The sequence below is a fragment of the Nyctereutes procyonoides genome, unplaced genomic scaffold (genome assembly GCF_905146905.1).
Source record: "Nyctereutes procyonoides isolate TBG_1078 unplaced genomic scaffold, NYPRO_anot_genome, whole genome shotgun sequence".
Taxonomy (NCBI): Eukaryota; Metazoa; Chordata; class Mammalia; order Carnivora; family Canidae; genus Nyctereutes; species Nyctereutes procyonoides.
In genome coordinates this window covers 1,437,103-1,462,547 of record NW_026575043.1, presented here as the reverse complement: position 1 = coordinate 1,462,547, position 25,445 = coordinate 1,437,103, and the positions used below count along the sequence as shown (strand labels likewise).

Here is a 25,445-nt window from a genome sequence, read left to right as displayed (position 1 = left end):
ATACTAGAATGCAGCGGGTAGAAAATCAAATTTTGGAGTTTAGGGAGAACAGAATTTCCTGGGCCTGGAGGCCAGTATGATCACCAAGGAAGGATGACCCTGGAGGCAGGAGACGCTGGCAGGCTAAGGTGAGAGAGGCTCCCTGGGGGAAGGTGAGAGAAGAACTGGTCTAACGAGAGAATTCTCTGGGACTGGACGACTGTAGTTTGAAAACAAGGCCGCGTCCCAGGACCCATGTTTGCTAAATGTACGAGTTAAGAGAGTATTCAAGACACACAGCCTTCAGGTGACGAGGTGGCCGAGTGGTTAAGGCGATGGACTGCTAATCCATTGTGCTCTGCACGCGTGGGTTCGAATCCCATCCTCGTCGGCTTTCTCCCCCTCTCAGGAGCACAGGCCTCTGTTTTGTGCTTCTTTGAGTGACTTGCCCCAAGGACCACCGCTCCCCGGCGTGCAACTTTCCTGCTTCCCTTTCTGCACCTTCCCTCTCCCTTCCAACAGGTAGTTTCGCTGGGACGTGTGGGCTCCCACCCGTCTGGGTGAGAGCCACAGCTCTCTGCTTTTAGAACACTATTTATTGCTTCTTCCTGCTCCTTACACATCCGGCAGGTGGACGGTGCCCTAGGGGGACTCAGGGCATCCTGGTGGGACACTCCCCCATCCTATCACAACGCAGCTCAGAGCCAAAGAAGCCAAGGTTTTGGTCAGGACCCCTCTATGAACAGTGCACAACGCTGTCCACCTCCTTCCTATCCTCAGGCCTCAGTCATTCTTACCTTTCCTCGTTTCTTGTCACAGTGCAGCGCTTGGGACATACCCTCTTGGATTTGCTTCAAAATGCTGATGGGTGGCTGGCGAATAATGGAAGAAAGACATGACAAAATGCTGCTAGCCCTTTATGCTGGTTTATCATACTATTCTTTCTTTACTTTTTCAAATTGCCATTATGATGATCTTAAACACTTTCCTTGGAAATAAATTCACACTTAAAACTGGTAAGAATAAGAACAGTAAAAAAATCTACCTATATACCTTTTTTTGGGATTCACCTATTAACATTAGTAACCACTCCCTCTCCTTTCCTCTTCTCCCTCCCTCTCTCTCCCTCTCTCTACCCTCACCTCACTCCAACTTAGATGTAGTCTCCATCTTCATCTCTATATTTCTGTTTTCAGAACCATGTAAGAGTAAATTGTATATTTCATAGCCTTTTGCTATTATATATTTAAATAGTTATTACCTGGGACACCTGGATGGCTTAAAGGGTTGAGCATCTGCCTTCCTCTCAGGTCCTAATCCCCAAGACTCTGAATCCAGCCCCGTAGGGCTCACTCAGTGGAGAGTCTGCTTCTCCCTCTCCCCCTGCTCCTGTCCTCTCTCTCTGTCTCTCAAATAAATAAATATCTTAAAATAAATAGATAGTTCCTAAAAAGGATATTCTCTCTATATAATGACAGTAGATGTATCAGTTCAGTGTATCTAATGATATTGTTTTAAAAATCTCGTCACCCGTATTTCAATATATCTTTTGACCAATAATGTCCTTTATAGCACCTCCCGCCACGGATTAGCTATTGTATCAGTTGCCCATACTCTTTTTTAAAATGTTTTTATTTAAATTCCAGTTAGTTAACATCAGTTATCCATATCCTTTTAATTTCCTTTCATCTAAGACATCTCCATAGCCTTTTTCTTTTTTATGACATTGACATTTTTTGAGTGTATGGCAATGGCTCACTTTGTTGTTTATTTTGTTGCTGTTGTTGTTTTAAATAACGCTTTTAATTTGTGCTTTGTGAGATTTTTTTTTTTTTTTGCCCATAATTAGGTTCAGGTTATGCACGTTTTGTGAATGCCAAAGTGGCCATGATGGAGCAGCCTCCCCGTGGCCCATTAGAGTTACCCCTCAGAGTTAGTGTGTATCAATAACCAGTCTTTACTAGGCTGGTTACAGGATGATGGTATTTCATTTCCAACATTTTCTGCACATTCTATTGCAAGTCAAAGTGCATACCCATAAATGTAAAGGATCAAAGCAGTACCCTTGCCCCTTCTCCCTGCCTCTGGTCCTCCAACCCATCACTTTATTTATATTTTTCCATGTGATTTTTAAAATTTTTCATTATTTAAGGTGCTTGTTGTTATAGGAATTTGTACTTTCTTGTTACAATGTAGAAATTCACTGAAGAGTACTTTACTTACTAAATTTTCCTCAAAGGTGGTGACCTCGGGCAGCGGGCCTCGTAGGCCCTGCATGGCGGGCCTCCTCTTGTTCACTGTGCCCAGGGGCTGTTTGTCTCACAGACTGAGGGGGAGCTCAAAGTGACCCGGATTCTCAAGGAAAACTTTCCTGGAGCTACAGCTATCCAAGTCACTGACATTTCAGGAGGCTGTGGAGCGATGTATGAAATCCATATCGACTCAAGAATTTAAGGAGAAGAGAACCATCCAGCAGCATCAGATGATCAATCAGGCACTAAAAGAAGAAATCAAAAGTATGCACAGATTGCGGATATTTACCTCCAACCCCAAACACTGATCATGGCCTGGCTGCATAGATGCTGCTACTTAATGCCTTGGATGAACTTGGCTGACACCATCCTTTCCTAGGCATTTGTCAAAAAAGTTATCTATTTTGTTCATAGGCATTTCCTTATTATAATCATAAAAGGATATATTCTCTTTTTAGAGATTAATTAAAGGCAACAGACAACTGAAACCTTTGAAGAGCCACTGGTGATGCATCCGGTTCCTTTGTTTCAGAGGCAGTGTCCTTTTGCCCAAAGTACTCTCATCCTCAGATACTGCTGTTGTGCTGCTACACACGTGGATTGGAGTGCCAGCTAGTTCTGTTATGTCAAGAGAATTTCTTGTTTCTTCTCCTCTAGGGAACTGCTATTAAGGCCCTTAATCTTACCAAAAAGAAAAGAAAAGAAAAGAGAAAAAAATATCCTTTGGTTTTGCTGTTCCCTCAGTTTAATGCCTGTCTTTCCCTTCCCCTCCAAACTTCTTACAAGAATAATGTTAGACCTTCAATTTCTTACTACCTGGCATGGACTCTAGTCTGGGATCCCAGGGTCAAGATCTTCCTGTTTGAAAATCTGCTACCCTTTGCATCTCAGAGGGAGGTGCAGCCCACCTCCCACAGCAGAAGCGGAAAAGGTTTGCTTTCCCAGCTCCCTCGCCAATGGGCACAGGTCAGTGGTCTGGACTCAGCCCATCAGATGGATCTGGACTTTGAATTGGGGCCAAGTGAGCTGAGAAGGAGGGGTGGTGGCACATCCATCCCAGCAGCCGTGGCAGCAGGGTCCAGCACTCTGGCTTTGCACAGTGACAGTTTGTGTAACAAGCTGCTGTCTCTGGAGTCCACCGTGGCCATCACGGTGTCTGGGTCTGCAGCATGATTTTTGGGCTCTGTAACCAGAGAGCCTATTCCTGCCCGAAGCAGAAGCTGGTTCACCACTGTTCCCACAAATCTGTGACCGTTCCATGTCCTTTCACTAAATTCTTTATTGTTCAAAAATAAAATTTCCTCAAAGACACATTTTTGCAAGTATTGTGGTAAGACTTACATGTTTTGTTTTGTGTTGTGTGTTTTCTGAGTTTGTCCATTGGATCCTGATGCACAAACGTTTTTACTGTAATGCCTCCCTTCCATTTTTCTCTTAACACCTCACATTTAACTTCTTTGCTTCTGTTTTGCCATAAAATCCATACAGATGGTGTCTTCATGATTATTCCAACATGTACTGCTTTAGAGAAGGATTCACAAAACATTCCCATTAACTTGATCTAAATGTGATAAATCAGACATAGGACTGAATAAAGAAGTGTCAAGGAACAGATGATGACTAACGCCCAAGTAAAATGCAATATACTCTTCAGGCAGATATCAATGAAAATGTTTTTCCTTCAAGTGTAAAGAAAATATAAAACCATAATTGGCAACAAGTGTGTATTCTGAAAGGTATAATGCTGATCCATTGGAAATTCCAGATAAATTTATCACCTCTGGCAGAGTAAGAAGGGAGAGATTTACTTCTCTTTTGAAATGCGAGAAAAGAGTGGCTTTTGAAAAAAATAAAAACTTTGGGGGAAATACTAACCATTTGCAGAGACTAAGTAAGGTGTGGCAAAAAAAATCACAGGAGTTGCCAAAGGAAAAGCAGGTTCTGCGACCTGACCAAAATCTGCCTGAGATCTGGGAGAGAGAAAAATCAGATGCCCTAGCAGAGGATGGTTTCAATCCATTAGCCTCTGGGTTATGGGCCGGCATGCTTCCCCACTGCACCACTCTGCTGGCTATGCTGTGAAGCATGACATTCTTCTAACTATGAATATGATCAGGTATCTAGTTTGCTTATACCACATAGGTAAACTACGGTTCACTAATAAAATAGAATCCTACTTAGCAATAAAAGCAATACATTTCTGTGAATTTTATTGTATATGTAACAGTGCAATTAAATCTCAAAAACATCATGCTGGGAAAAAAAATACATCCTGTACACAACAGGATGTACTACTATATGATTCCACTTAAATGAAGTTTAAGAGCAAGCAAAACTGGCAATAGAAATCAGAATAACGATTAGCTCGCAGGATGCAGTATTGACTGGTAAGGCAGCATAAGACAGCCTTCTGGAGTAATGGGAATATTCTTGATCTTGATGCAAATGGTCGTCACAAGGGATATACATATCTCAAGTTAATTGCTTTATCTACACTTAAGATCTATGCATTTTACTGTATGTAAAGTATACTTCAATAATGTACTGAGATAAAAGGGACCACAGAGATATAATAATCAAAAGAGAAGGAGGGTGGGGAGAGAGAGGAGAAAGGAAAATAAATACCCTCTCTCTATATATATATCAGGGAGCTAAGGCAAAAGTGGCCACCAGAAGACAACTTCCCAAAATAAGTTGTAGAAACATGAAGTGGTCCTTAGGAACAGGAGATAATTCACAACAGTCTTTGGGAAAAGTGCCTAAGCTGTGCCTCCAGCAGACAATACTCTCTCTCTGTAAAAGGCTTCTTGGGCAAATGTTAGCAGGATTAATCACCATCTTGAATGCATGAAAGAATGACAAACTCAGGGATGCCTGGGTTGCTTAGTGGTTGAGTGTCTGCCTTTGGCTCAGGTAGAGATCCCTGGGATTGAGTCCTACCTCAGACTCCCCATAGGGAGCCTGCTTCTCCCTCTGCCTATGTCTCTGCCTCTCTCTGTGTGTCTCTCATGAATAAATAAATAAGATATGTAATAAAAAGGAAAGAATGACAACTTAAAGGTGCTGAGAGCATTCTCCGCAACAAGTGAAAGAAAATTTATCTTCACAGTATTACTTCCAGGAATTCATTTCCTTCATATCAGTTCGAGGAGTATAATAAGAGAGATCAGAACTAAAATACAGATATTTGTTTTCTGGAAAGTGGATTCTTAGGTAGAAATTATGCCTTCTCACCAAGTTAAGTATTTTTCACGACTTACGTATACAAACAACAGATTTAGTTTTCTCCATGTTGTCCATGAGGTCACAGTTCCATGGACGCTGGGAAATCTAGAAGTTCAAGCAGTGGTTGTTCAACTGGAGAGGTGGTCTTGCATGCTTTTGAGAGAGAATGATATCTACAGATACACCGTCAGAAACTCTGTGATGCCACCTCTGAAGGTTAAGGATTCTCTAAAACCCAGCTTCATGGTCTCTCTGTGAGGAAGTCACAAAGAATAGAGCTAAACCAAACAAATGAACAAAAATATGTGTGGCTTTATAGTGGAGGCCTTTGGGGTGAGGAGGAATACTGAAGAGGGAATTTGCCAGTCCTGATGTGGCCACTCCACATAGCCACACTGCCTCTTTGTGCCTTCCTCTCAAACGTACCCAATGTGATGGAAATAGAAACCATACACCTGCCACAGGAAAATGCTGTAATTTTATAAGGTAGCAAAGCTGAGCTGTCTGATTCATTGCTGGCTACACGGGTAAAGACAATATCACTTTGGTTAGAATTCCCTTCTTTCTCAATATGAAGCTTATTTGTATTTTTTATGGTACAGTCTAGTCTGCTTTAAAATGAGACCCCAAAGATACAAAAAAAAAAAAAAACTTGTCTTTCTGTTCAACAGATACAGGTCTCAACTCTACTAGGGTAGTTTGCTTGAGCAGAAATCTCATTTAGATTGCAAAATAATAATAAAAAATAATAATAAATGAGAAATTACAATCAAAATGGAAATTTCGATATCTCAAGAATAAGAAAGCACTGAGGTGTCTGGGTGATTCAGTTGGTCAAGCACCTGACTCTTAATCTCAGCTCAGGTCTTGATTTCAGAATCATGAGAGTCTGCTGGGTGTGGAGCCTACTTAAAAAAAAAAGAATAAGTATATTTCATATATATAAGCTTGCATAGTTAAAAAAATTTTGAGCCTCTAAAGATGTATGGTCTCCCAAAGGCTACCCTCCTATATTTGCTGTAGTAGGAAAATACACGTAAATTTAATATTAAGTAAAAACTGATATATTAAAATATGTATATACAATAAATACTATGCAAAATAAAACTATTTCTTCAGTAAATCCTTTGAGCCTTCTATGGGATGGTCATGCCCACCCACCCCCAGCCTAACAGGGTTGTTGGTTTTTGGGTTTTGTTTTTTTTTTTTTTTTTTTTCATTTTCCATGACGTTGATACTGTAGGATGTGACACAAGAGTCATGGGTGGAGATGGATGAACTGGCCAGCCAACCAGCATGACAAACTCTCAACACGATCCCCACAATCCCTCCTGATATCCATGCTTCTGTGTGATCTCTTCCCTTGAGTGTCTGGCAAGACCTGTGTTTTCTAACAGAATATGGCAAAGGTGACAGGAGGTACGTGATTACGTACACATGATGATGTGAATAAGTTACATGACTTAGTATCACCCATCTATTTGCTGGGGCCTGCCCTAATCCTACCCCTCACCCCATCTCTCTCTCTCTCTCTCCACCTCCCTTCTTCCTGGCTTTAGGAAGCAAGGGGCCAGTGGTGGCCTATTCATGTTGGGAGGCCCACATGGCCAGCAACGATGGCTTAGCCTTCCCTGACACACAGCAAGAAACTGACAATCCTCCATCCTGTAGCAGCAAAGAACAGAATTCTATCAATGACCTGAGTATTCTTGAAAGTGCTTCCTTTTTCAGCCAACCTTAGATGAGATCACAGCCTTAACTAACACCTTCATTGCCACTTGTTGAGATCCTAAGCAGAAGACCCAGCTGAGCCATGTTGAAACTCTTCACTCACAGTAACTATATGCTAATATGTGTTGGTTTTTTTTTATTATTATTCATGAGACACACACAGAGAAAGGTAGAGACATAGGCAGAGGGAGAAGCAGGCTCCTCACAGGGAGCCCAATGCAGGACTGGATCCCAGATCAGGATCACACCCTGAGCTGAAGGCAGATGCTCAACCACTGAGGCACCCAGGTAGCCCTAATGTGTGTTGTTTTAAGCTGCTAAGTTTGGGGTCATGTGTTATGCAGCAGTAGAAAGCTAGTACAACCTGGCTTCATAGGCTATAGCACTCAGCACTGCCAGTCTAGAAACTAGGAATTATGTCAGGGAAGAGAAGGTTCATCAGAGAAGCTGATAAGGCTGTCAAGAAAAAATCATAACAAAATAACCCACAAAACAATCTTTGCAGATGTAGTTTTAAGTGCCTGTAGGAGCTATACCTTTATAGTGAAATAACTAATGGGATCCATTGTGGTCTTCAGGTTGAGGTGTCAAAATAATCTAATTAGGAAAGTGGAGGGACGCCGGGGTGGGTCAGTGGTTGAGCGTCTGCCTTTGGCTCAAGACATAATCCTAGTTTGGGGATCGAGTTCCACATCAGACTCCCTGTAAGGAGCCTTCTTCTCCTCTGCCTGTGTCTCTGCCTCTTTCTGTGTGTGTCTCTCATGAATAAATAAATAAAATCTTTAAAAAAAAAAAAAAGGAAACTGGAGGTTGCTTGTTGAGCCTAGCATTGGAGCCATGGGAGAAGAATTTCCAGGGGGAACTCATCCAGGCTGTCGTGGGCATGGCAATATGTCCCTGACCACCTACAGAACCTATGTCACTGTGGGCTAATGCTCTAATGCTGCTCCTCCCAGACTGAAAAGTGCATCCTCCTCATCATAGTGCTGCACAAACCCTGAAAGATCCTGCTCGGTAGGCTCTGTTTCTGTGTTGTTTCTTTCTGAGTTTGGGTTGGGTTGGGTTATTTTGGCTCCATAGGGACCATCTCCTTCAGGGTAATTCATTTCTTCTTCTGGCACAAGTCAAGTAAGTTGTCTTCATTTCTATCAATAGATCAACTTACATTTTTACCTATAGTATATTTGAATGACTGTTCTCTCTCACACTTGCCCACTTGCTCTATCCTGAATATTTTTTAAACCTTTTATTTATTTGACACAAAGAAAAAGAACATAAGCAGGCAGAGCAACAGGCAGAGGGAGAGGGAAAAGCAGACACCCTGCTGAGCAGGGAGCCTGACAGGAGGCTGAATCCCAGGACCCCAAGATCATGACCTAAGGTGAAGGCAGACACTTCACCGATTGAGCCATCCAGGCACCCCATGAACTTTTTAAAGCAATATTACATTTCAAATTTTCACTCACTAATTGCTAGTCAGTTTAGAATCCTTTATAAAAAAAGAACAGTACCTCTTTTCTGAATTTTATATTTACACTCCTTCCTAGTTTTCTTCTGAGTTCCTTGCTTTTTGCTTTTTTTCTTCTTGATATGGTGACTATATATATATATCCATTATATATATTTCCATTATATATTTCCAATATATATATGTTTCATATATATATATATATATATATATATATATATATATATATATATATATATATCCTATTTGCTGAAAGCCCTTCTCCCAGTTTCACAAGTCTTTATGTTTTGGAGTCTTTTTTATTACAAAGTTTCTTAATTTTAACATAGATATATAAGTAATTTTTCTTATTTTTGGTTGTAAGAAGGACTTCCTTGTCCCCAGGATACAAACATAATCTATATTTTCTTCTGATTTTTTTAAATTTTTATTTATTTATGATAGTCACAGAGAGATAGAGAGAGAGACATAGGCAGAGGGAGAAGCAGGTTCCATGCACCGGGAGCCTGACGTGGGATTTCGATCCCGGGTCTCCAGGATCGCGCCCTGGGCCAAAGGCAAGCACCAAACCGCTGCGCCACCCAGGGATCCCTTCTTCTGATTTTTAAAATAATTTTATTACATACTCTTAGAATCTTAATACATCTGGAATTCATTTTTGTTAATTGTATGAAATTAAGCAGCAGTATGTTTTTGTAGAATTGAGCTTCTTATACCAATTACAGTTGAGAAATTCATTAACTTCCTGCCAATCAAAAAACCCTAATTCTGTCTTCTATCACCTCTATCACCACTAATTCACCTTCTATCCCCTCCTCCTAAAGAATAACATCTCTTTCCCAGATGGCCATATTCTAATACACATTGACAAGGCTCAAATCTTTCTACAGCCCCCCTACCCAGTCAGTCTATCCATTCAGTTGCCCAAACCAAAAACCTTAGCTTTCTCCTGGGCTCATCTCTTCATCTCACACCTCGAAACCAATTTAAGAGTAAATCTCTGAAAATATATACCATATCTGACCACTTCTCACCACTTCCATTATGACCTTTCTGGTCTAGGCCACCATTATCTCTCACCTGGACTCCTCTAGAACTTTCCTCCCACTGCCTTACTTACTCTGCAGTCTGCCTGCTTACTCTGCCTGCTTACTCTGCAGTCTCATCTCAGCCAGCAGTCAGAATAATACCTAAAAGTAGTCAAACAATGTCACTTCTCTGCCCCAAAGCCTCCCTGTGCTCCACATCCCACTCTGAAGTCTCGGACCAGTTTTCTTCTTGTCTGGGGTCCTCTTCCCTCATTCGCTGGCATGACTAGGTCTGTGGTTGAATTACCATCTTTGCTCAGATGTCAATTTCTCAAAAGACCTCAGATGAAATTCTTAATCAACCCTCCCTGTTTGCTCTATATTTAGGCCACGCCATTTACCATCTCTTTCACCTAGTAGTTACTTTCTATTACATTTATTATTTATTTTTATCACCACCCAGAATAAAAGCTCCGTGAGAATAGGAATTTTGTCTGTCACTGAAACATCTCATATATTAGAAGAGTGCCTAGGAACCAATATCAGATGGCCAGTGTTTTTTGAGTGAATGATTGAATAGTCTGAACATTTCCTTCACATTCTATAGTCATTTCACAATCTATGTGAAATTCCATGCATTCTGCCCAAACTGTGTTACCCAGTCTTCCAGGCCAGGTGGCTAAGAATCTGTCTTCTTCAGCTCCCTCTTTCCATCATTTGATACTCTCGTCTGTCCACAACCATGCAGTCTGTTACCAGTTCCTGCTCCTTAACCTCTGTCCTCTTACTACCTGGCTAGCAGTCATTGTTAGCGACTAGTTGGAACTCACATCTTTAAGTGTCTTCACACTATCCCATGCGTCTCCAAGCTTCCAGTCTGTCCCTGCGTGATTCCTCCCTTGTGTGACAGCCAGAACAGTCAAACCCAAACTTGTGTCTTCCCTGCTTAAAATCTTCCTATAGCTCTACATTAGAACACTGTCCATACTGCCCCATGTTTGTCAGCATGCCCACAATCTGCCCCAAGATCGATTGGCTTCTTCCCAGCCGCACTTAGAAGGATCCCTGTATCTCCTTGGAAGTCAACTCAATAGATCTGCTCTGTCTTTCAGAACTGTCTGTGCACATGCTCTGTCTTTGGCCTCCAATGCCTTTTCCACTTGGTGCTCAGAACACACTAAGACAGGTTTGAAGTTCTGAGTCTGAAATAAGATGACCTTCTGCTCTGCTTCCATACCCGTGGCATTGGTCATTTACATTGGATTTGTTGGCTTACTTACCAATGTCACCACTCACTTAATTTTCCCAAACAGGATTTGTCCTTTGCTTCTGAATGTCTGATAAAAGCACAATACAGAGCATGTAGTCCTCACTAGATAAATGTTAAATTATCATATAAAGACAAAATCTTGTATTTTCCTCTTTCCCCACTCTGTAATGTGGCAATCTTGAGTCATGGGATGCCTTAAAAAATTGAAACAGCAGAGATATTTAGAGTGAGACATACTTGTACAGTAGAGCTCTAACTTTGGTGATCTGCTATAGTAGGGAAGAAGTGACCAAGGACTTTGGAGTCATTAGGCTTTAAATCCCAAATCTAGCCTTTACTAACTGGGTAGTCTTGGGCAAGTTTCTTAACATCTTTCTGCCTCTCTATTGATAGAAGTTGAATAGTAATTCCTGTATCATATACTTATTTTAACAATTTATTTTTATTTTATCAACCAATTTAAGATTGCTTATTTTTCCAATTGGACCTCTTCCAAGGTATTCATGAAACAGGAGATAGATGTATTCAGGGAGTCATTCTTGCCTCTTTCCCCACTCCCACTAGGAAGTGCTAAGGAATAGCACTCACTCACAGACCTTCCAGGAGAAGTCTGCTGAAGTATCTACTGTTTCCCCTTTCTCCCTTTGTCCTCAGATCCAATAGGCTCCTGTACTGCCTGTCCTTTCCAGGAGAGATATGAATGTGGAAAGGTGATTTTATGAGGTACGAATTCAAAGAAAATTTGAAATATAAACTTTGGCTCCCTAATTGGGCATTTCTGGCTCATACTGGAAGGGATCATGACCTATAGAGAGAAGAACCCTGTCCTCCCCTCTCTAGGCTCTATAACTTCATGACAAGTCATCCCTTAAAGTCAAAACACTGTTGTGAATTCAGGGATCAACACTTGTAGCCATTAAGTGGTTCTTGCCCTATACAATCAGCCAGGTCCCAGAAACCTTTCCACAGGTGCTCTGGTTCTATCCACATAGCATCACTCCTACAAGCCATCCTCCTCCAAACTCAGCTGACACTACAAAAGGCACAGTAGTGTCAGACAAAATGGTGAGAGCGAGTTTCTGCATAGACACAATGGAGAGTGGCAAGCAGAAGGCCCAGGTGGCTTGCTCCAAGCCTGGAGGGAAACTGCCCGAGAGCTTCCCTTTTCTGGAATGATGAGTGACCACTGGGATCTGACAGACTGAGTCTTGACCCTACCAATGTGTTAGGGGCTAAATCGGCAGGAGGGGGAGGATGGGGCTGGAGCATCACTTCTCCTGGGGAAAGATTAAAACAACTTGGTGGGAGGAGGTGACACAGCAAGAGCAGTACATATAAGGGCCCTCAAGGGTTGATCAATCATGGAAAATGACGTCAGATTTCATCTGATTCAAGGTCAAATTACATCAAAAGCTCTTCCAAGAACTCATTGAAGAATAAAGCAGTGAGGAGTGAGGATGGGCATCCCTGGGGGATAAGAGAAAGAGAACTACTTCTTAGGGCTAAATGAAAGTAGGCTGAGATTTACAGAGAATCTGTTCCTCCCCCCAAAGATGCAAGAGAATGTGAGCTCTACTTGCTGCCTTCCTGGCATGTCTGTTCCCTGAGCTCACACCTGACCCAGAGAGGAGCAGCCAAGGAGAAGAACTTCCTCAATCAAAAGGTTTGGTCCCATCCAGTTTCATTCTGCTGTTACCACTAGATATCTTGGTCCTTCACCTTTTTCTAGATTATAAATTTGGACCCACAGGGTGAATATGTAAAGCTCTAGCCTTAGATCTGGGGTATGTTTGCTTTAGAGAATTGGAAGACACCAAGGCTCTTCACAATACTTAGGTCCAGACTAGGGACAGGGGACACAGACTATTTCTTGTGTGCATGATGCCTTCGGGAATGCGCTTGCCCCCAATTCTTTGGGGGTTTTGATTTTGCACCAATGGAAAATGAAGAGGCTGATGATCTGAAAGGTCCTCTCCCAGGAGAACCCTGAGCAAGTGGAGAGGGCATCCCAAAGCCAAGGCTACTGTTAGTCTGTATTGGCCCAGGGACAGGCATGCTCTGAGCAAAGGGGGCCATGCAGGGGCCCCCAGACATAGTCTTTCTTGCAGAGATGCTGGCCCTCCCCACGACAAAAGGTGTGTTCTGGCTGGTCAGGCCTTGGGTGTTCTGGCTACAGCCTTTTCCAAAGGGTGTGATGGTGCTAGTTGTCCCACTTGGCACCGCTCCAATGCTGAATGCTCCAGAGTTGGAGCTCATGTCTGGGGCACTGATCCCAATCTCCCCACAGTCCATAGGGGTCACCAATACCCCAAAGGCAAAAGGTCGTGGGGCTGTGCTGCCGAACACTGAACCACAAGCCCCATTCTGGTGGGTCTGGTTGACAACTCCAATATCAGTTGTACTAGGTTGACCAAAGGGAAAACCTGCTAGAGTACTGCCCAAATTTGGCAAGATGCTGGCAGGGATGTGAAAGGTGGAGGCTGAGGGTGTCATACCCCCACAGGGTGACTGCGTGGTACTGCTGAAGTCTGGCTGAGCTGGAGTTAGGGTTGAGGTTGGGGACACCACTGCAGAGTCTCCAAAAATGAAAGAGCTACTGAAGCTTGGGCCCAGGGCTGGTTGGAGGGCTCCTGGCTTCTGCCTACCTGTAGCCCTGAATGCTGGCTGGGAGGTGGCTCCTGGGAAGAGTGGGAAAGATGGCCTCGAGCCTGACCCCAAGGAAACTGCAAATGCTGAGGTTGGATTGGAGATGCTGGATGATAATGAGGGCTGGTTTGTGGTGACCAGGGCTGAGGCTGAAAGAGGATCACCCACACCCCGAAAATTGGCAGTGCTTTTATTTGGGGATATCTGGGCAGCACTGGTAAGAACCTGGCTAAAGATGGTGACTGTGTGTACGGTGGGAATGGTAGCACGCTGCTGTGGTGGGAAGATGAAACTTGTGTCTGGAGAGAAGCTGGCTCTGAAGGCACAGGCAGCCCCAAGAAGTAAAGTGTGGCAAGTAGAAGGGATGGAGTAAGTGCTGTCCATGGTACTGGTAACATTCACGACACCAAAATCCAAAGGCTGTGTGAAAAAAAGAGTCTTTGGATGTGCTGGCTGGGGTGGTGGCCATGACTACAGAAGTCGTCTTGACCAGGCTATGGGGCAGATGGGTAGAAGTGGGAGGAGCTGGAGGAGAGGTTTGCTTGAAAGAGAAGTGAGCTATCCTAGGCAGAGTTTTCAGAGGTCCTAGGCCACCAAAGATAGGCATGAAGGTGGGAGCGAAGACAGCTGGAGTTGAAGATGCTGCAGCCACCACAGAAGTGCTGGAATATAAGGAACCTCTGATCTCACTGTAGGGTTGGGGCCCCCAAACAGGGCTCACTGTGGGGCCAGCAGAAGTTGCAGCAGGACATGAAGATGCAGGAAAATGCGGAGCTGGGCTACTCACTCCAAACAAAGTACTTTGCACAGGAAGTGTTGGCGGTGTGGGGGGTGGGGGGCATGGGAGTCCTAGGAGAGGGAGATGAGGGCCATGTGGCATCAGTGACTGGACAGGTGGGAGAAACTGGGGTCAGCAAGATGAATGTGGCTGTGGGATGTGAGTCTGAAGAAGTGCCCAGCAGGGGCCCTGACTGCATGCAGGGGAAGCCATGTGAAGACAGCAGTCTCCAGACCTCCAGAGGTGAATGGGCTACACTGACATCCTCCCCAGGAGGCTCCTGCCTGTCTGCTAAGCTTTCCATCTGTGGATTTGTGCCCTGGGTTGGAGCTGTGCCTGCAGGAGGCATGGGAAGAGACAGCGAAGGCTGAGCAGCAGACCAAGTGTCAGAGCCTGAGTGGGTGGTGCCCTCAGGCGTCTCCTCTCTGGCTGGATTGCTCCACTGGAGTCTACCTTTTTTCCGTAAGGCCAGGTCCCCTTTAGGGTCTGCATTCCCTAGCTGGGCAGGTGGGGTCTGTGACAGCAGGTTCCCAGGGCTAGAGAAAAGCTGAGGCGTCTGCAGACTTGGTTCCCCAGATGCTGCTGGGAACTGGTCCGAGTACATCAGGACCAGAGAGTGAGAATGATGACCCTTGCCTTTCTTTTTTACAGGCCTTTCTGGTGGCTGCAGGGAGGCACTGGGAACACTTCTCTTCCGAGACTCAGAGAAAGCTCTAGAAGAGCTGTAGGAACTTGCGATAGCATTTCTCCTGGAGCGGAGGGGCCACCTGTGCATGTGCTGGCCAAGGAGTTCACGGAGGAGCAACTGGGCCTCTCGTTCAAGCTGTGATCTGAGCTCCAGGAGTTGAGGCTTCTCTTCAGAGCCCCAGGCGTGGGCACAAAAGAAGTGAGGACTCCATTTTTCATCAGGGGCTTAAATGTGGATGGTCTGGCCTCAGGGACTCCTTCCCTTACCTGGCAAGCCAACGACGCGGTGGTTCTTCCAACCTCTCCCTCCCTTTCTTGCACTCTCTGAGGGCCCTCAGCACTGTCTCCTTGGCACATGGGTCTGGGGGCTTCTCCGAGGGTGAGGATCCTGCGGAGTCCCTCACCTCTGCTGGAGGGCTGGAGAGAAGCACTTTCGGCTCGGGAGGTGCTATCTTGATGGTCACCGGGCTGCACACGGCTCCGGCGTGCCGCAGAGACCAGATAGTCCGCTGGAGGTAGCTCTCCCACCAGTCCGAGGGAAGGGGCCCCACAGTGGAATTGTGGGCCCTCTCCATGGGAAAGCGCCTGCAAGACTCACTGGCCACCCACGCGGTGGGACTGGCAGGGTCGCAGTTTGGCGGCTTCCTCCCAGGTCTGTGCCGCAGGGCAGGGCAGGCGCATGGACTTGCCGAACCCGGTGGACCTGTTGAAGCGGCTGAGCCGGTCGGCGGTTCGGCGGCCTCCCGGTCTCGCCCGTGCGCACCTCTGGTGGGGACGACGGCGGGGACCCCAGCTTGCCCAGTAACTGCCCATGAGGAGCGATGAGGTGGGTCGGTTCCCGAGGTTTCTGACTGACTCAGCCGGAGTCGGAGCGCGCCTTGTTCCGCTGACGGTTGAACGGGATCCCGGCGCAAGGAAAGTGCGCGGGTCTCGGGGCGCTCGGCAGCCCCATGGGGACAGGGGAGAGTGACCGCCGCAGCTCCAGCAGCTCGCTGTGCGGTTCTGAGGCTTCAGCGGGGCGCTCAGGCCTGTGCGCTCTCGGCGGCGCGCGGGGGACCCGCCAGGAGGGAGCGCGCGATCTCGCTGGGTGCCCAGAGCGCCGCCAGGGACCGTGCGGCCCGAGTCCCCGCGCCCTCCCGGAGCTGCAGCCGAGTTGCCGACGGGTCTCCAGCTCTGACTGCGGCCGCTCAGGGGTCCAGGCGTGCGGCCCCGGCACGGATGGGTCAGCTCGCAGGTTCCCCAGAGTCGGGGTGAGCCGTGAGGTCCCAGCCCCGCAGGGTGGGTGCTGGCGGCGCTCGGGGTGCGCAGGGCTGGAGAACAGACCCGGGGCTCCGAGCAGCCTGCAACCCTGTACACCGAATTCAGGGATCACACGTTTCCCTCGCTTCTCCTTTCCTGCTGCCTCTACGTTTTCGTCTCCAGGGCCGATCATGCGCCGGGAGGACGAGCTCCGAATGCTACGACCTCCCGGACCGGTCCAGGGTCTTCCCGAGGTCCGAATCCTGGTCACCCTCCAATTGCAGGCGGGACGACAGGAGGACCCTGGAGAGGGACCCAGAGCCGGGTGGCTCCGGGCGCAGCGAGTCTAGGGCTCTGGCTTCGGGCCCGGGTAGGAGCAGGTCAGGACGGGAGACACGCGTGAAAGACCGGAGGGACGCCCTCCTCCCAGGGGCCGGATAGATTCCCTTCTCGAGTCCTTCGTGACTGTCTGTGGATGAATCTACTCCTGGAGTCTGCCCTCGGGAAAGAAAAATTCTCCGTGTTCCATTAAGTTAAAAGTACAAAGTTTCTGAATAAAAGACCCGAGGTACAGCCATGTCTGGACAAAGGAAAGGGCAGAAGTCTTGTGCTTCCCCAGAGTCCAGGCCCGAGGCTGCTCTCACTCCTCTGCTGGGCGCCCAGAGGCCTGGGTCCTTCCAAATAACGACTTTCGTTAAGTGCTTTCCCGACGGTGTATGCGCTGCCAGCCTCTCTAGACTCCAACCCATCCTGAACCAAATGCCAGAGTCTCTTTTTCACAGATAAAGTGACCACAGGGTCAGCCCCAGGGCTCCCCAACCCCAGCGGATACTCGAGCCGCCATTACATTTAACCCGGAAAGTTCCCTGGTGGCTTCCCCAGGAGGTAGAGAGAAGGGCGGTAGGACCCAGCACCAGGAGGTCAGCTGGGGGAGGGGAGCCCAGGGCAGGGACCGGGTAAAGACCCTGAGCCGGGGCTCTAGATTAGTGTTCACTAGGCAGGCATTTTACAATTCTGGGAACTTTTTATTGGATGGAAGACATTTTACAATTCTGGGAACTTCAGACAGGTGAATGAGTTTGAGAATTGCCCACTGGGAGACAGCATGATTTCAAAGATGGCTGGGCCCAAATTAGAGGGCGATATGAAAGATCTAGACAGTGGCTTTGGGGCTTATAGCCTAATGAGTAAAATTCAGCAATGAGAAGCAAGTATAAGCTCTGTAGCAGAGGATGGTTTTTGATCCACCCACCTCTGGGTTATGGGCCCAGCACGCTTCCACTGCGCCACTCTGCTTGCTGTCCCAGTTTTCCTATTTATTCTGTTAATGATGAAGATCAATCACCTTTTCTGTGTTGAGAAAATTCTTTTTTTTTTCTGAATGTTTTCCTTTCTGATAGCTTTTGCCACCCTCCTTTCTTCCATGTGTCAGAGATCCGCTCTTTCACCACCAGGTGGCCGAGGGCCGTCTCTTCGGGGCTGCGCTTTTCCAACCTGCCAAACAATGTCCAAGCTCGGGAAACTATTCTTTTTGCCCTTAATTTTGTTTATTCTTCTGGAGCTGCTCTTTGCTCAGAGAGCCGAGGAACAGCGCGCCGAGCAAAACTCCGGCGGAATCTGGAAGTCGTGGAGCCGACCCTGCTACTTACCATCAATCAGAGAAGAATCGTGTTGACTACTTCCCATGTTTCCTCCTTAAAAGTCTCATGGACCACCATTTGGATAAAATATATATATATATATATATATATATATATATATAATATATATGGTTATTTTTATTTGCTTGCAAGGGCACAGATTTTCACAAGGACGATGCTCCCAAATAGAAGGAATAAACCCAATTTATTGCTCAAATGATGATATGGTGGCCACAATTTCAGTTGGATCTCGTTTGGAACCGTTGTGACAGGCACACACACAGAAATTAAAAAATGTTTAACTAATAAAGACATAAGCTTCCATTTCCTGTGGCTTTTATCAGAGAGCAGAACTTGTTAGGACTTCTCGGAACACTAGACCTCGTGTGTCGCTGCCTCTGTGTTAGGTCCCAGGGCCCGTCTGGACAGCTGTACACCTCTCATCTTTACAAATGTCAAATTTTGCATGATGTGCAATAATGAATTCACTCATTCACAAGGCTAGGCCGTGTTACTCCATTTCAGCGTCCTCAATTAAACTGAAGGAGCAGCCTCTGCAACGTTTTCCCTCTGGGGAGTGGTGAGCGCAGCGGCACAGCGACAGCCTTTCTCGGATTCCCAGCGGCGCGCAAAGCCCTCCCGGGGCAGAGCCGGGGCGCGCACACGCACTGCACAGCTCAGGCGGCCGGGGCGGGGGGCCGGGGGCGGGGGGAGCGGGGGGTGCCCCTTCCCGGGGCGGAGCCCGGGCAGAGGCAGCCTTCCCCCGGCAGAGCTGGGGCGCGCACCCCTTGCCCACCCAGCTGCTGCAGCTCTGGCCGCAGCCTGGGGAACCGGGCAACTCCCCTAGACCAGCGTCCCCTGGCGGAAACAGACGAAGAAACACTGCTAGTCACCTCTGGGCCGATTTCGGATTTCCCTTGCTTCCAAGGAGGCTCTCATTTCAAACGGCCTTTAAATTTGGGCCTTCTTAAGGCAGTCCAGGTGGGATGGAGCTTCTGTTTAGCGAAGATTTCCTCAGGCCAAGACCAGGACAAGGATGGCCTTGAATTCAGATTTGTTTTCCCAGACTTGAGGTGAAAAAGGAGGGAGCCCAGAGACCGGAACCAGACCACGGGCAACTTGTTCTTCTTGAAGTAGAAACAGATGGACCTAGGCAAGGAAAGATACGGGAAAGGCTCAGAGCCAGGCTCCCACCAATCTCTGGGCTCCCATAAATCCCAAGGACACTGAGAGGCCCCAGAGTCAGGCATCCCAAGGAAACAGAGATAAAGCAGCAAATACAGAAAAACAAAAACAAAAACAAAACAACCACCAGGCTCCCTAGCTCCGAAATGCTAGGGAGTATCTCCCTTTGATGATTAGCACATAATCACAGAAACTCACCAGACCCCAAAGCAGCTATATGTCAATCACTCAAGACAGCACAAAGAAATCTCAAGGCCATGGGCTCCTTGATTAGGTTCTCAATAAAAGGCCAACCCAAAAAAGCCTTCAGTGGCAGCCTTGTTGGGACCCCTTTTACTCCTGAGAGCTTTCTCTGTACCTGCTTAATAAACTTCCATGGCGGGATCCCTGGGTGGCACAGCGGTTTGGAGCCTGCCTTTGGCCCAGGGCGCGATCCCGGGTCTCCAGGATCGGATCCCACGTCAGGCTCCCGGTGCATGGAGCCTGCTTCTCCCTCTGCCTGTGTCTCTGCCTCTTTCTCTCTGTGACTATCATAAATAAATAATAATAAAAAAGAAAAATCATCATTTAAAAAAAAAAGAAAAGAAATCCTCTCTGATTCAGCTTTTTCCACATCTATCCTATACATGTGAGGTGATTTCTTTTCTCCTTCACCTGCTGAAGAATTCTTGCACCCAACATACTGGATTCTCTACTTGGAGAATTCTTACCTCCTGTCTCTATAGAATTACTCCTGCCCTGGCCTTTGGTCATATGGCAGGACCAATGAATCCAAAGGCTTTAGATAGATGCCCTCCTTTCTCTGTGAATACCTCGAAGATATTTGTATATTAAGTTCCCCTTCCATTTTTCCTAGGATGAGTAATTGTTACCTTCCATTGCTATGTATGTATATAGTCCAATTGTTCCCTGTCATTTTGTTGTATGTGTAATTTTTTGTGTGTGTAACCACTACTGCAACCAAGTTACAAAGCTATTGCATTACCCACAAAGATCTCTCTCCTGCTTTCTCTCCACCCACCACTCCCCATCATCCTTAACTCCTGTAACCACCAATCTGTTTCTCATCCCTCTAATGTCATTTTGAGAATGATATATACGAGAGATAAAAAAAAAAAGTATGCGACCTTTGAAGATTGGCTTTTTTCATTTAGCACAATGCCCTTGAGATCCATCTAAATTGTTGCATACATTGGTAGTTCGTTCTTTTTTTTTTTTAAACTGTTGAGTTGTATTCCATGGAATAGATGTGTACCACCGTTGGTTTAACCAATCACCTGCTGAGAAACCCATTTGTTATTTCTAGGTTTAGGCTATTACAAATAAAGCTTCTCTGAAAAATAATGTATGGTTTTTGTGTAGACCTAAGTTTTCATTATTCCGAGGATAAATGCCTGAGAGTGGAATTGCTGGATTGTATAGTAAGTGTCATGTGTCACTTCTTTAAGAAACTGCCAAACTGCTTTCCCAAGTGGCTTCACCATTTCCCAAATGCCATCAGCCATGCGTGACAGATGCAGTTTCTCTGCATCCTTGCCAGCCATAGGCAATGTCAAACAAATAAAATTTGTTATTTTAACTCTTCTAACAGACGTGCAGTGATACTTCACCATGATCTTAATTCATACTTTCTAAATGACTAGTGATATTGAACATCTTTTCATGTGCCATTTGTATATCCTCTTTGGTGAAATGTCTTTTCATGTCTTCTGCCGATTTTGTAATTCATTGTTGTTTCAGTGTTGTGTTTGAGAGTTCTTTGTATATTCTAGATATGAGTCTTTGCCAGATATGTGGTTTGCAAACATTTTCTCCCATCTGTAACTGACCTTTTTATCCTCTTAAGAGAGTACTTTGCAGAGCAACAGCTTTTAGTTTTGATGAAATTCAATTAGTCAAATCTGTCTTCTGTGTTTGTGTTTTTGGTGTCATGTCTAAGACTCTCCAAGCCTGAAGTCCTCCAATTTTATTTTTTTCTAAAACTTTTATAGTGGGATCCCTGGGTGGCGCAGCAGTTTAGCACCTGCCTTTGGCCCAGGGCGCGATCGAGTCCCACGTCAGGCTCCCGGTGCATGGGGCCTGCTTCTCCCTCTGCCTGTGTCTCTGCCTCTCTCTCTCTCTCTCTGTGTGACTATCATAAATAAATAAAAATTAAAAAAATAAAACTTTTATAGTTTAATGTTTTACAGTAAATCTATCATTTCCAGTTAATTTTTAATAAAGTGTAGGTTTAGGTTGAGGTCATGCTTTTTTTTGCCTATGGATATCAAATTTCTCCACCACCATTTTTTTTAAAAGACTAAGACTTTTGTCCTTTCACTAAATTCCTTTTGTACTTCCGTTAAATATAACTTGGCTGTATTTGTATGTGATGATTTATGGTTTCTCTATACTGTTTCTTTGACTTATATGCCTATCCCTCTGCCAGTAATGCACAATCTTTACTACTGTGGCTGTAAAATAAGTCTTGAAATAATAAGAGTGATTTCTTCCACTTTGTTTCTCTTTTTCTCAAAATTGTTTTATTCTAACTCATTTGACTTTCCATAGAAATTTTAAAGTAGTCATGTTTGTATCTAAAAAAAAACCTCACCTGGATTTTGATAAGAATTATGTTAAACCAGGGATCCCTGGGTGGCACAGCGGTTTGGCGCCTACCTTTGGCCCAGGGCACCATCCTGGAGACCTGGGATCGAATCCCACATCGGGCTCCCGATGCATGGAGCCTGCTTCTCCCTCTGCCTCTCTGTGTGTGTGTGTGACTATCATAAATTAAAAAAAAAAAAAGAATTATGTTAAACCTGTATCTAATTTTGAGAAGACTTGACATCTCTTAGGCTTCCAATCAGTGAACACAGAATATCTCTCTATTTATTTAGATCTTGGATTTCATTCATCAGCATTTTGTAGTTTTGTATTTTCCAGCATGTACATGTTCTGGTAGATTGGCATCTAAGTTATTTTTTAAGCTATGTAAATGATACTGTATTTTATTTCTGAGGCCTACATGTTTATTGCTAGTGTATAGAAATAAAATTGCTTTTTTGTATTTTGATCTTGTATTCTGAGACTTTGCTGAACATATGTATTAGTTCTAGGAGGTTTTTGTTTTAGGTTCCTTGGGATTTTTCTAGGTGAACCATCTTCAAATGGAATGGAAAGTACAATCCTTAGGCGGAAAGGGAGGGGAAATGTGTATTTCTAGAGAAAGATACAATCCACTGAGCAATCAACTGCACACATCAACTCACAATTGACCAAAATTGTGGAAATGAATGACAAAGTGTCCTGTGTTTCTGGGTAGGATGAGTATTTCACCTAAGACCAAACTGCAGTATATGTCAAGTAACTCCATACTAATGACATCGCTAGGGCTTGGCAGAGAGCTCTCCCCATCTGCCAGGTAGCTCAGTTGCAAAGGATTGCAAATCTAAGGGGCCTGGGTTTTGATACAGTGAACACTTCACTCAATAAATCTGGTTTCTAGTTCCTTTCCTAAAACACCCTAGTCTAGAAGGATAGCTTTCCTATACACCATGGACTGTAAGTCTTTTGTACTGTATTCCTGGGGAAATCTCTATTAAAAAGTGCTAAAAAAAAAAAAAGTGCTAAAGTTGGGGCACCTGGGTGGCTCAGTGGTTGAGCATCTGCCTTTGGCTCAAATCATGATCCCTGGGTCCTGGGATCGAGTCCTGCATCAGGCTCCCCTCAGGAAGCCTGCTGCTTCTCCCTCTGCTTATGCCTCTTTCTGTGTCTCTCATGAATAAATGAATAAAAATCTTTTAAAAAAATAAGTGCTAAAGTCATCTTCTGCTTGGAATAGAGTAGTAAATCCTAGCTACTGGTTAAGGTTGATGGTAACTGACTTTTCGGTATTCTCTCACTCTAAACAGGTAAAAGTCAAACTAAAACACAAACTTCCTTCTTTGAAGGAAGCTGAAGACTCCCAGATCTAGGGAAGGTAAAGACCATGCTGCTGCCTGGACAGGGACTTGAACCCTGGGCCCTCAGATTAAAAGTCTGATGCTCTACCAACTGAGCTACCCAGGCTCAAGATAAAAAGCCTTCTCCATATCCATAAAAAGGATCAAGCTTACTAGTGTGATCAATACATTCTTGCATTCATTCAGGAAAGGCAACCCAGCAGGTGTAACCTCTATAATCAATTCACCCAGCACTTGTTTATGTTTTCTGTAGGTAGGTAGAGTTTAAGTGCCATCAAGAAAACAATCCTTATTTGAATACAGTTGTAAAAAGGGAAAATAAACAAAAGAAACCAACTGATTGCTCCCAATAAATATTTATGGAATGCTTAGCAAAATCTGCCAGCTTTTATTTACTGGGCACCAAGAAATAACCAAAAAGGACAGAAAGAGAAACAAAGAAACAATAAAATATAAATAAATAATAAAAAAAACAAGAAAAGTGAAAGGGAACCAATGGAGAACAATTGTAAGAATCTGCCAATTTGGTAACATCTACCGATTTTTTTCTCCGTTCAAGAAAAAAGGTGAGTCATTAAAAAGGAAGGGAAATGTCTGGTGACTATGGATGGCCCTACATTGTCCAGTTCACTGGTGTTCTTGGCTCCTATAAAGAATTTTGACAACTTGGTATCCCCTTTGACATTGTTTGAGTGGACATGCAGCATTTTTCATCATATCTTCAAATTCTTTTTTTTTTTTTTTTAGATTTTGTTTATTTATCCATGAGAGACACAGAGAGAGAGGCAGAGACATAGATAAGGGAGAGCAGGCTCCCACAGGGAGCCAGTTGCAGAACTCAATCCTAGGACCCAGGGATCAAGGCCTGAACTGAAGGCAGATGCTCAACCACTGAGCCAACCAGGTGTCCCTTGTCATATCTTTAAATTCTTCTGAAGGTATTGTGACTTATATCACAGGAATCTAAAAAGTTTAGTAATTTAATACTTAGCAATATCCCTTAAGAACTAGAGGGAGGGAGAGAGACACAGAGAGACCCCTTCTTTAACCTTCTGTGGAAGATTTTACAATGATCCTTTATCTCCTTGAATTCGTTATTTCCATTCCATGTCTCCCATAGAATTTTATCCCAATACCATCATTTTTTATTTAGTCTTTCTTGATTCTCCTACAGACTTCTAGGCACCAAATACAGGTACAAACATTGAAATCTGCGGTTATTTCCCGTGATCCCAAATCTGTGTTAAAAATACTTCCCTGCTGGGGCACCTAGGTGACTAAATAGGTTAAGTGTCTGCCTTGAGCTCAGGCTCAGGTCATGATCCAGGGGTCCTGGGGTCAAGTCTCAAGGTGGGGCTCCTGCTCAGCGAGGTGCTTGCTTTTCCCTCTCCCTCGGCTCCTCCCCCACCCTCAGCTCCTGTGCTTTCTCTCTAAAATAAATAAAATGGTGGGTTTTTTGTTGTTGTTTTGTTTTGTTTTGTTTTTGTTTTTGTTTTTTGTTTTAGTATATGTGCTGCCGAAATGAGCACTAAAATGGTTATTTTTTAAAAAAAATAAATACCTCTGTGGATTGGGTTAGATTTGCATCTACTTGTAATGCAAAATAATAGATAATTTGAAGACAGCCCCCCAAAAAATAAATTAAAAAATTTGAAGACCCCCTTTGCTGGAAGATGTAATGGATGTGGATGTAAATTCGTTATTCTCCCCCTCCTTCCCCAACGAAATCCTGTAAGAGAGCACCTCAACTGAAGGAGGCATCTCTGACTCAGTATCTCCAATTGTTCCCATTTTTTAGTATATGTGCTGCCAAAGCGAGCACGCTCTCCAATTGTTCCCACACTGGGAATCCGCAAGGAGGGTAGTTCCGCACCCAGGACAGGGAGCCTCAGGCAAACGGGTGTTTGCAGAAATGCCTTCATTTACCACGCATAAGGGTGAGATTTTTCCGAGGGGGAGGGGCGGACATGGGATTTGGAGCTGTCCTTCCCTGGCAGACTGATTCCCAGAAGAATTTTAGAAAGGTTTTTCCTTAGGAAAGGTTAACCATGAAAGGTCTAGAAATAGACTCAGTTAAGCTGTTTGCATGCAGTTGAGCTGGAGTTGCGGTAAAACTCGCAGGAGAGGATGGCTCGGACTCGGTGACAGTGGACCCCGCTGCTCCCCGCTGTGAGCAGATGCGTCCTCGCCAACCTTCAATCCCAGGATCGCAATTAGTTTTTCCAATATGAAAATGGTTTCACTTCTTTCCCCCTCGTCCATCTTTTTCCTTCGTCCTTCCTCGCTCATTCCTCGCTTTTCTTGGCTTTAAACCCGGTCCCCTGAAGAGACAGGTGGTTCCGGCAGCCTCTCCGCGTTCCCGCCTTCCGGACC

The 25,445-nt window shown here is 45.0% G+C and overlaps 1 protein-coding gene and 2 non-coding genes across 3 annotated transcripts; 1 reads left to right on the top strand and 2 right to left on the bottom strand.

Annotated features, from left to right (window-relative positions):
* The first annotated feature begins 288 nt into the window (after positions 1-288).
* TRNAS-GCU (transfer RNA serine (anticodon GCU)) lies at positions 289-370 on the top strand. Its single transcript has one exon. It is a non-coding gene; the product is annotated as a tRNA-Ser (tRNA).
* Positions 371-12,816: 12,446 nt separating this feature from the next.
* Positions 12,817-16,496, bottom strand: POM121L2 (POM121 transmembrane nucleoporin like 2). The gene is given in 7 exon segments (XM_055322593.1): positions 12,817-14,031; positions 14,033-14,432; positions 14,434-15,139; positions 15,142-15,351; positions 15,354-15,743; positions 15,746-15,915; positions 16,036-16,496. Coding segments are annotated over 7 exon segments (3,552 nt in total).
* Positions 16,497-23,105: 6,609 nt separating this feature from the next.
* TRNAK-UUU (transfer RNA lysine (anticodon UUU)) lies at positions 23,106-23,178 on the bottom strand. Its single transcript has one exon. It is a non-coding gene; the product is annotated as a tRNA-Lys (tRNA).
* Positions 23,179-25,445: the final 2,267 nt, after the last annotated feature.